General features: G+C 41.8%; 1 protein-coding gene across 2 annotated transcripts in view; it reads right to left on the bottom strand.

Annotated features, from left to right (window-relative positions):
- Positions 1-1,026: 1,026 nt before the first annotated feature.
- The window catches only part of XYLB (xylulokinase), an 81,109-nt gene continuing 70,372 nt past the window's right edge, over positions 1,027-11,763 (bottom strand). For both annotated transcript variants that reach the window (XM_057365406.1, XM_057365407.1), the window contains 3 exons: positions 11,322-11,409; positions 9,028-9,122; positions 1,027-1,309 (listed from right to left, as the gene is read on the bottom strand). In XM_057365406.1, the coding sequence (XP_057221389.1) occupies positions 1,226-1,309; positions 9,028-9,122; positions 11,322-11,409 (267 nt within the window). In that variant the 3' untranslated portion in view covers positions 1,027-1,225. The remainder of the gene's footprint in view (positions 1,310-9,027; positions 9,123-11,321; positions 11,410-11,763) is intronic.

Here is an 11,763-nt window from a genome sequence, read left to right as displayed (position 1 = left end):
CAAGACACATTATAGCTTCTACAGGAAGGGAAGAAAGGTTTCAGTCACTTTCATTGAACAATCTGCTTTATTCCCAGGAGAAATTTTATCCTAAGGGAAAGATAGCAGCACCACAGAATGGTGAGGTAAAGTGTTCCCATTTGGCAAGGGATGTTCATTCAAATTCTGCAGCTTCCACACATCTTTGCAGAAAGATCTCCTGGCTTGCATTTTTTAAGATTTTTTCGCTGCTTAATCTGGACTAAACCATTAGAAATGAAACAGTAGCAGCAGAGCAAGACAATCAGCTGTTCTTCTCGAGATTTCCAAGAAAGAAACAGGATATTGGGAGTGTAAGGAAAAAAATTCACCTTCCTGACCTGTTGAGAGCAGAGCATGACAAAGAATTTCACAGTCCTCCACCTGGAGGAGGAAAAAAGAGACTAACACCAAGCTGGTGGGCAGATGAACTAACTGCTTTCTGAAGCAGGAAGGAGATGTGTGAAACTTCCCATATTTACTCTCCTATTTCCTTTTTTTACTGATGTCAAGTAAAACATTGCACAGTGGTGTTTGTATCACATAAGACCACTGTGCTTCCCAAAATCTATAAAACCCTGCCATATCACTTTCCGTAGCATGGAAAGCATCATGTGACAAGAATTCCCCTTCTCAGGAGATCCCAGGGAGTCTTAAAAAAAAAAAAACTTTAAAATCAGCCTTCTCCACATATTAAAGAAAGATGGGATTAAGTCAGTGYGCTTGTGCTTTCTGTGTAGGCAAAAATATAAACATCTCCAAGTTACAGATGAACAGAAAGATAATCTCAACACTAAAAACCCAAAAATTTAAGCAGGAGAAGTTGAGGAATCAAGATACTTTGCTAGACAGGTATGCAGAGGGTGGCATGGAATCAAAGCTGACAGAGATGGGACGAGTGACTCACATACACCAGGCACTTGACTTTGTCACCCAGCTCTTCCAAAACAACAACCACGATCTGAAAAGCACCCAAGAAAAATTGAGGCCACAAACACAAAGAGCAATATGATGCTTTTTWAATCAGGTTTTCAATCACAATGTAATTTTTTTTCCCCCCCCGACACACTCAAACACAGACATTTAAAAATTATTTGTCTGCAAAGAGGAACAAAATTATTTAAACAGCTCCAGTAAATTCTGAGCAAATCTCTTCTGATCTTCTCTTTGGGAGTCCACTCAGCCAACATATAAATTTTGTTTGCTTCTATTTTGCAAGACAAGAAGAGGCTGGGTTGTAGATAACCTTCTGTTCAAGCTCAGCATATCTTTTCAGAAGTGGACGATAGAGCTAAAAAGGAAAAAGAAATAAATATGTCTCATTGAAAAATTAGACGTTTAAATTACACTGCAGTTAAAAAAACATCTTCAAACATGAAAAATGCGACTTCTTCACAGGTACCCGAAGGTTTGGGCTGGTTCTTCCCCAATTCGCTCATGAAAATGCTGCAGAGTTTTCCCTCTTTAAATGTCACAGTCCTTTTTATCATCACCTTTACAGCTTCATTTTATGGCAYGCACAGGTTGTTCTTATTGTGGCTGTGTTCTTGCTATAAGCAGAAGTCATTACTTCCAGCAGAAGCAGCTCAGCTAAAGTCACCTCTCCCAGTGTGACATGCCCCCTCAGTAATGGCTGTGCTMGTCACCCAGGCAGAACTCCTGTCCTTGCCTCCCTCCACTGGCCCAGGATGGGTCAGCGCCTCTGTGCCCTCCTCCTCTGCCTCGATAATCACCCTGCTGCTGCCCTCCAGCACAGACAGGTCCTCCATGGCCAATGTGCTGACCAGGGCCTTCTAAAATGAACTTCACCCTCCTTCTCCCACCCTTTTTGACTCCTCTACCTGTCTGAGCTGTTTCTCTCCACATCTTTCAACTTTTCCAATCCACAATCTGCTCCATGTTCCTCGCTCCCCGATTCCAGGTCCAGGGGGAAAAACACAGACCCAGCTTCTATCCACAACCACACCAAGTATCTGAGTAGCTTTCTTTTGTATTTCCCTAGCTAGAATTTTCCAGGACTTTATAGATCCAGTATTTTTACAACCATGAAAAGARGAATCAAGAGTCAAATATATTCAAAACCAAACATGCCCTAAGCTCTTGAATATGGACAAGATCCATGACACAGCAGAAACCCTGAATAAATCTCTACTATGGYTCCAACCAAAAACTGTACTGCATTTAGATCTTGGAGATGCACCTTTTTCCTTATCTTCTTTCTCTGGTGTCAGCTGCCTCTCTAATAAAATCAGTCTTTGACAAGTCCTGCCCACTTGCAGGCTCAAGCACAAAGAAGGCACTGCCAGGAGCCAGGATAGGGTCTGGTGCAGGCTCGAGCAGTCCTTAGGAGGATCCCATAAGGTCATATCCCTGCCACAGTSAATCCTAGAGGCTGCCACTCTGCTCCACAAAGCCCTCTGCACTGACTCATAATCAGGGCAGCCTCACTCCTGGCTCTAGGTTCAGAGAGGTTATAGAGCCATAATGAATCATGCCCAGCAAACTGAATTACTGCTCTCATCAGTAAGCGAGATCKAGCATTTCAATGCATTTTATCCTTTCAGGACAGCCAACAGCAAGTGTGTGTACACACATGAAAAATTCAGGAGGAAGGTGTTTCAGGCATAAACCGTGGGGATGTGTAGGAGACGGGCTTGTTCTTGTGCAGGTCTCTGTACAATCCTGCAGTGRCCTCAGTGTCTGTAAAAGTCACACTTCAACAGATTTTTTTTTTTTTAAATCACAAAGTCTTCTCATTCAGGAAATAAAAAATAGTGGGTTTTTTGTTTTGTCTTTCAACTGACAGCAAAATACCCAGTTTCTGTATTTCCCTCCTCCTGAATGATAGTTTAAATCAGTGAAAACTGGATTTATCTCTTCATTCCCGTTTCCACCTTCCACAACAGCAGGTGGAAGTGACTTGATGGACACATTCTGCAGAAAGAACTAGTTTTGTCCAACTCCTTCCTYTTTACAAACCAGATGTCATAGAATTTAAAGAGCATTTCTACAACAAATTAAATATATGAAAGGGTAGGAGAGAAGAAGTGAGAACAGACACTTTTAATTAGCCAAGGCATCATAAAATGGGTTTTAAAGCCATCTCACAGTGTCTTACAGTGTCTTCCACTGACTAAAGCAGAGAATCCTCTGCAACAGACTCATTCAGTGACCCCAGGCCAGGCATTTAACACGTATGTGCCCCAGCTCCACTTCTCCACAGGATAGAGATACTGAAATCCTGGAGGTTTATGCAGATTTATGAGGTTAGAAAATAAAATGCACCGCTATTATGAAATGTCACATTACTCAGCATGGTATTTTTAACTAACTGCATGAGGGCCTGGAGGGCTCAGAGAAATACATATATATATTCTTTTCATGTTCCCAAAGAGTATTATTGCTCCCATTTCTCTTAAATATGCACATCAGAGTAAACAAAACATTGAGCAGGCAGCTATGGCTATACTGGGAGTATCAGTATTTCAAACAAAACCAGCTCCTCTATTCACTGAAGCATCTGTAATGAAGACTGGGTATTTCTTACTTGGCTATTCTGTAAATTTGATAAACCCTAAGTGCTTCTCAGCCAAGATTCAGCACAGCAGAGCTGCATTGGTGAGCTCAGGCACGGAAAAAGCCATCTCTTTATTTACTTGCCCATCAGTATTTTTACAAAGTACACACAGAGCATTTACCAGAAGGCTGGGAAGTATTATTGTTAATACATCACTCTAAATTAAAATGTGTCAAAATAAATGAACAACCACATTTACTGACACAGTTTATTTTCCTGTTTATTGGACTTAAGCACTTAGCTCGCTAATTGACAAAATTCAGGCGTTTACAATAAGCTTCCCAGCCATTAGTGTAAATGAATCCTGCATGATGGACCATATGAAAAAAAAAATTGCAAACAAATAATTAAGAATATCTCCTGTACTCTACTACTGTTCTTTGGGGTAAAAAGAAGTGYAGTTCAGAGAGATAAGAAAAGCTTTAAATTCCTCCTCCTCCTCCTCAGGGAATTTGGCTGTAATATCACCAGTACATCACAGCTGATAAGTGCAGCAGCACCAGAAGCTTTTCACAAGCAGTGTTTTCCACGCCAGCTGAGGTTTGGGGCCAAAGCAGTGCAGCTCCACAGAGAAGAAAAGCCAAACAGCACCAACCCAGAGCATGTCCTGAGCCTGCACCCAGGGGTGCCTGTGGAAGGTGCTTCTCCACACCTGTCATGACTGAGGTGCCTCCCAGAACATTGGGCAACTCCTCCTCTGCGATTCTGGGAGTCTCCTTCCTGAGGCAATTATATGGATGTATTTTTATAATTGAGGTCCAAAGGGAATAAAGGACTCTCAATAATGCATAAAAAACCAAGGACGTAAATTCCCTCTCTGTCATAGCCTCAAACCTAATCTATCAAACCATGATATTTAACAGAAGTAATTACATGTATCACAACACAAACCTCATTATTGTCCATAATTTAATTGTCCTTGCTTAATTATGGTCCTTTCTCCAGCTTTTCTCTGTACCCTACCCCACAACATCACCAGTACTCTGATTGCTTCATTTGCAAACCCTAAACTTCTCTCCTGGGACAATTTGGTCACATTCTGACAGTCCCACAACTATCCAAAAAAAAAAAAAAAAAGGTGATGATAAATAAAACATTATAACAGAGAATAATTTAACCTGCCCTCTCTGAAAAATCCATTCGTACAACATTAGCTTGTTTTCTAGAACAAATCAGATGTCTCATCCTGATGCTGGAGCTCACCACGGTACCAGCCTATGCACTCAACAGGGTTTTTACTGTTTGCATTGTCCCTGCCACCTTCTAAGAGCAAAACCAGCTAGAAATTATTACTGCAAGTGACAATCCACACGGATCCTCCCATCTCCTGCAATGCTCCACTAGCCAATCACTGGAGCAATTCAAAATTTACAAATTACAAAGATGATGCTGGTGATTATCTAATTTTAATCTACCCGAGTACATTTAATCTGCCCTGAATAGATTAAAATTAATCAGTCTCTCACAAACACTTGCTACTTTTGATAGGTTCCCTTTTTTAAAAAATCAAAGTCAAATTGCTCACAGAGATTTGCTCAAGAAATCAAGAGTTATTTTATTTTTCAAATCATAGCAGTTGTTCACCTTTCCTAGAGCAGAAAGTATATTCATAAAGCAAAAATAATACAACAGTGTTCTGAAATATTCTGAAGACTTCTCCAAGGAATCACACCTGAAACAATTACATTATTTACTTCAGATACCCATTCTGCAAGCCTGTCTTAATCAGTTTAATAGGTCACAAAAATTATTGGCTACACAAATCACCTTAATCAAACTCCTATCAATACCTATTATATTTTTGTGGTTGTATTATTATTACCTACTTTGCACTAAATTACCAACCTAAACCAATTCCAGTAAACAACCTCCCCCTTCCAAAACCTAACTCAACAAAATATAATTATTTTAAATCAATAAATAGGTCATTATAACCTTCCTGGGTAATAGGGTCACTTCTATAAATCCACCCACTTACGAGGCAATTCACCAAAGTCAAGAAAATCTGTTAGGTTTACGTTTTCCCTTCCTGAATTTTTGCAATATTAATACATCTCAGCAGAGTCAATAATGCAATCAAAACTCAGACATCCAGCAGTAGTGAGCTGCTCTSTGCCTTCTCCCTAACAAAACCCCACAAGACAATATCACAACCAATCTGGCACAATGGCACACGGTTCGTACAAACACAAGTGACCAACTCCCAGATAATCATGTTCTTTCTCATGTTGTATTTTTGCCTAATTAACCAACTAGCCAACCATCCCTGTTTTAATAGATTACTAAAATAGACATAAATTCTAATGCAGGAATAACAGATTATTTCTGTCTGTTAACATGTATTTATTGCTCTAGAATCTCCTGGTTATTTTTGTCATGCTTAGTCGTTCTGATTAATCTTTTTCCTTGGGGGAGAGAGGAGGCCCGAAAGAGGTGAGATGACTCTTTAATTTTTTGCTATTCTGAAAAAAAAAAGGAAGAAGGATTCATCAGATTAACCCACAGATGACTGACTTGAGCTGGCCTGGTTGACTGAGTGACCAAGGACTTTCACCACAGTGGYTTCCACCAGAACGCCTCATGGCCCGTTCAGGTATTGAGAGAATTAGAAATAAGCTCAGATTAATATTCCTATCCTGCAAAAATACTGGGAAATCAGATTCAGCTAAGAGATTTGGGGTCATACCCACAGAGAGGGATTCATCCTCTTTGAAATGGTCTCTTCAAGGCAGGCTGGTCTGGCACAGGATAAAGTCACATTGTTGCCAGGCAAGTTGGAACTTTTCAGACTTCAGCTTCCACTAACTACTAATTCATCGCCCACCACAAGCTCTATGTTCCCCATCTTGTGACTTTATTCTACTTTACCTGCCCATCAGTTTAATTGAACCAGAAGAGCTGCTTTGTGTGCCCTGCCCTGGCTTTTTAAAATCACATTCATTATCCCAAATATCCCTCAGAAATCAAAGAAACCTTTTTTGCATTTTTGGTTCCTGGAAACCCCTACTGCGGGCACAGGCCTTGGCAATGAGGAGAAGCTACATCAAACTGTCGCATTTGACCTCTGTCTATGGGAGGTTTCCCTCTCTCCAGTGATCTAACACGTGTTGTCTCCAGCCTAGACCAGGAAGAAAGGATGAAACCAGAGCAGATTGCTGTGTTATGACCTGTTTTTTCTCCACCCTGCCAAGATCTAGCTGTAGCCATCCAAAAAATGTAAAGAAGTGGYTGGGGAAATTTCACATTGGTGAGCCAGACTCTCTCAGAAGAGCTCCTCAGCAAGACAGGACTTAACCTCGGGATGACTTTGAAGTTTATAAAAAGAACTATCATTTAAGTGAAAGGCTCTAACCTCGACAGAAAGAAATTGGATGGACAGGGAGATGCAGCTCCATATAAAACAGAATCAAACTGACTCATTGCATTATGAATTTTTACTGCACCGTTCATGCTAACACACTATTACTGACAGGCCCTCTGRCTTTCTGCAGTTTCACAGCCATGAAACTAGCCAGGGAATCCACCATCAACTGCGAAATTATAAGGCAGGAAGAAAAAAAGAAATGGTGTGGAATACATAATTTCAATCAGCAAGAAGCTGATTTTAACAGAATTAAGCTGGAAAGCTGAGCCAAAGAGCAGGAATGGTTTTTCCTTCACATGCTGTTTGGCCTCTACCTCCCTGTCATTCATTCCCATCTACTGGGGCAACAATTCACCACTGTACATCATTTAAAGCCAATAAAAAGATGTGTTAGGAGAGCCAGGTCTAACCATGTGGAAAAGGAAAGTATTGAGAAGGAGATAATTAACTCCTTTAGCTTCCAGGCCATTTTATGCAGAGAACAAAATAGAAAAAGGTAGATGAATTCCCCAGGGATCTCTCCAGCCAGGTTTGCTTGGCCCTCCAGGGGTACAAGGTGCTTGCAGGGCCCSTGTGAGTGACAGCTGTATTCCTGCCCTTGAGTTTTCTAGCTGAAGCRGCAGCAGGGGGTCAGAAGCAGGTCTCTGAGCTCTCCCCACCTCCACCCCAGCCAGCCAGGCAGCTTTTCAGCACACAGCATTTTGGGGGGGAACAGGGCAGCGAGGTGAGGTTGAATCCCACACCAGGGAGCTGCTCCTGCGCTGTGCTCCCTGCAGAGAGATCCAGCTGCACCACACGTGGCACAGGCCACTGCTGTTAATTATTTTATCTTTTAAAATGAGGGGGGAAGGTTGTGTAAATGAGATCAGATCAATCAAGTTTAAATTATTCAATGTCTTAATATTTCTGAAGGGGACTTCTATTCGATTACTGAGCTCCTCCATCTCAGTTAATAATTAAATAATACGCTGGCAGGCACAATGCAGCATGATCATTTCTATTATTACTCATGATGATATCTGATGCTCCTCTACACATGTAGCTGGGAGTTAGTAGTTTTGGCAGATCATTAATTTCCCAGTTTAAATAAAAGCTTTAAAACCTTGTTGCCTGTAGTTAGGGCACATCCAAATCTCATAAATGGCAGAGTGTGTAAGGCTGAGCTGATGGAAAAGTAGTTTTTGCACGGCCAAAGACCTTAGTGAGATTCACCTTTGTTATTTAAACCTGTGTTCTCTGGGAATCTTGCTAAGTTTTACTGTTTGTTACTGCACAATATATTATTATATTGTTATATTGTTATTATATATTATTATATATAAATTATATTTGAAAAGCTGCTGTAAACTAAAGCCTTTGGCTGGGAGTGAGATGTGCAGGRCTGCACTGGAGAGCCTGAAACAATGATTCCTTCCTTGGTTTTACAGGGGCTGGAATCACACAGTGACCAGCAATGGCCATCCCTTCTGCTTTGTCTGCGTGGGCCATCAAGCACAAGCCTCACCTTCAGAYGTGCAGAAATTCACAGGATGGGCACAGCCCCAAGGACCTGCGCCTCCTGAATCCTCCCAGCTGGCATGTTTGCCAAGTGGGAGCTACCMGGGAGCACGTACAACTGCTGACCACTGTTTACAGTCAGACAGGAAGGATTTTTGGGGATGTTTCCAAGAAGCCAGAAAGCACAGCCACCACCCTTTTTTCCATGYTGCTTGCTGCAAACGAGTCCAGATTATTTTGTCAAGATGATCAGTTGCAACCTGACTGTCCTGTATCCAAATTCAACTTACTTTATAACTTTTTCTATCTCTTAAGGAAGAAATTTTGTTCTCTGATCACGCCCTATTAGGAAAAYTCACTCTCAGAGCTGGATGGTGGGATCAGATTGTTACATCAATACAGCACCAAAGATCACCCAAAATCAAATTCTGTCTTTACAACAACAAGGAATAAGAACTGTGTAACCAAATGTTTCTTAAATTAATCTGTTTTACCAGAAGAATTAGCAAACCACTACATTTTGAAGCAGAAAGGAAGTGAAAAGGAAATTGGTATCCCCGAGCTTGCTCACCTCCTCAGCCCCTGGGGTGGGTGTGACAGCCAATCTGGGCTCTGGTGCCGATTTCACGACATCAGCCAAGGACACATTCTGCTCAGCTACAAGTCCTGCAATGAGAATCACAGTCCTGATCAATGCAAAAAAACACGATGAGGGATGTGCCTTGACTCCCTGGCAAATTAATACATTATATTGATCTTCCCTGGTCAGGTCAGCATTCAGGATTGAAGGATAAATGGCAGAAGATCTTACATTCCTATGAGCTAGCCTGGGAAGTGGGGAYTCTGTGATTGAGTTTTTGCCAATCACTCAATTCATACCCTGGGGAATAGGTAAGCAGCAGAAATGCTRCTCAACAATATCAGTAATTATTTATGGTTGCAACTACACAGTAAACAGCAGTGAAAATATGTGGAAGCAAGGGATTCAAGGACAAAATGTGACTAAACATAAAAATGAAGAGAAGTGAAAACACTTCCAAAAATATGCCACAAATTATTTAATATATTTATATGTAAGGAAGCAGAATAATAGSGGAATTCTGCTACTACAGCATTTTGCTTTGTGAGTGAATCACAACACTTCAGGAGCTCACTGTACACCTGCTAAGAACCCCAGGCTAACTGTGAAACCCCCTAGATGCACATTGCAATATTATTAAAGAGCTCTTGCCACCAGTTTTTCATTTATATTAGCGAGTCCTCGCTTTCCCTCAATTCCTTTRCCTGGCCAAGAGAGAGGCAGCTGAAAGCATCAATCAAAAATGCCATTTAGGAACACACACAGCAAAGCCCCCGGGGCCTGGCTGGCAGAGGACATGAGCYGAGGAATCCCTCCATCAGCACGGCATCCCAAATCCTCGCTCCAACGCTCCATCAGCTGAGCCTGCCCATCTCATATGCCAGACTGGCAGAGGGAATATACATCTCCCACACACACAAAATATCTGCACAAATTTAAYGATGGATCCAAATTTCATATGCATTCGAGGACAAGGAATTTGCCTGCAGCGTTAGGGGCTGGGGGGCTTTGAAGCAGTAGGCAAAGTTTGCATATAAAGAAAAATAGTTTGGAAACTCAACCCATGAGGTGAAAAAATGGTCCCACTTCAACATATGGTGGCTTCAAATATACTGATAATTCAAATGTTGTTTCCACTGTCCTGCAAAAGTCTACTTTGCCTGACAGAGCCCTTGTGCCCTTTCTGGAAATAAAGAGGAAAGCATGTTGTGTGAATTAAACACACCAACTCAGGTTTTGGTTGTGCAATTTTCTGTGCTGTTTTCAAATGCAAGAGAGTGTGCTGTCTTCAGATGTTATAATGTGACAGCAGAATTTGCTTCTACAATTAAAACTTGGCTGATTTCTTCTGATGGCTGATTCTATATTTTTCATGCTTGTTGCAATCCCATGATCTTACATGAACTTTTAGAGAAGTTGCCCCTGTCTTAAGRTCCAAATCCTAAAGCTTCTAATCAGAAAAACTAACTAAAAGCTAACTAAAGTTGACCTAAATAAGGACTTCCACACTCCTGGAATTGTTTCSTTGTAAGGTATTAGAAACCATTTTAAAATTAACGAATAAAATTTCATGCGAGGGATTCAAGTCTAGAGTAGCTGACAGTCCATCCTTAACACACACCTCCATGCATTAACAGATATAAGTTAATTAACATGTTAAACCTGTTGTATTACACTGAGTGATGTAGTACAGCAAACAAAATGACTGGCCAGCCTAAGAGTATCCCAAAATTTAYGCTTTTACAAGAGAAAGGACATGGAACCCAGGACACCTTGCATATCCTTCAACCTGATGTCCAAAAGTTGGAAGATAAATGCAGGTTTAATACTGGCTGGCAGTATTATTGGCCCTGTCGTCCCTGCCCTCATTGATCTTCTTTGCTGGGATTGAACTTTTGTTTGGTTTGGCCATTTCAGCAACCCAGTTTACAGCCCAGACCACAAACTGGGGCAGCAGGCTACACCAGCACCTTCAGAGGCTGTGTTCTGCCATGGTTGTAGCAATTAAACATGTTAAGGTCCTAGACCTTCCCTGGACTTCCCATGTCCTATCCCTGGTTTGAGCAGCAGCCACCAGGCTTGAAATTGAATATATATAATTGAAGAAAGAAAATTRTATTCTTTGGCCTAATCCAAGTGCACTAAGAGCAAAAATCCCTCTTTGGCCTGTGTGACCTTCCAGCCAGATGTGCCCAGCTTTACTCCCCCCTCATACTCAGCAATGTTAATCCCCAGTTTAACCCAGTGAAATTAAATCCCCTGAGTGCTCCCAGGCACAGCCTCACCGTGGATCGCTCTGTAAGCGCTGCCCAGACACGCGGAGTTGGCGGTGTCGATGGTGAACACGGGAGCGTTGAACACGTCGGACAGGACCTGAGGAGCACCAGARCATCCATCAAACATGAGGGATAAGGAATCCTCCATCACTGCTCAGGAACATGAGCAGCTGTCCCAAACCCCAGCCAAGCACCCAGCGACACATGGAAAGAAGCTCTGGGGGCTGCAGTGAGGCCCGAACTTGTCACACCACAGGGTATTGTAATTGTGAGCTACAGAGGTAACTGCAGCCAGGAAACAAAGTCCCATTTCTCTCCAGATCACTTGGTTAAAAGTCCAGAGGAGCCTGGGTTTAAATGTCATTCCTTAAAAGCTCCCTGCTAAAGGCTGGGGATGGAGACCTGCTCAGGACCCCACAACTGGAGCCTGGTTTATTCCTTCATGTTATGG

This window comes from Malurus melanocephalus, unplaced genomic scaffold (genome assembly GCF_030028575.1).
Source record: "Malurus melanocephalus ecotype Western Australia unplaced genomic scaffold, MMel_1.1 scaffold_52, whole genome shotgun sequence".
Taxonomy (NCBI): domain Eukaryota; kingdom Metazoa; phylum Chordata; class Aves; order Passeriformes; family Maluridae; genus Malurus; species Malurus melanocephalus.
Note: the sequence above shows the minus strand (reverse complement) of the source record. Positions and strands in the feature narration are given on the sequence as shown.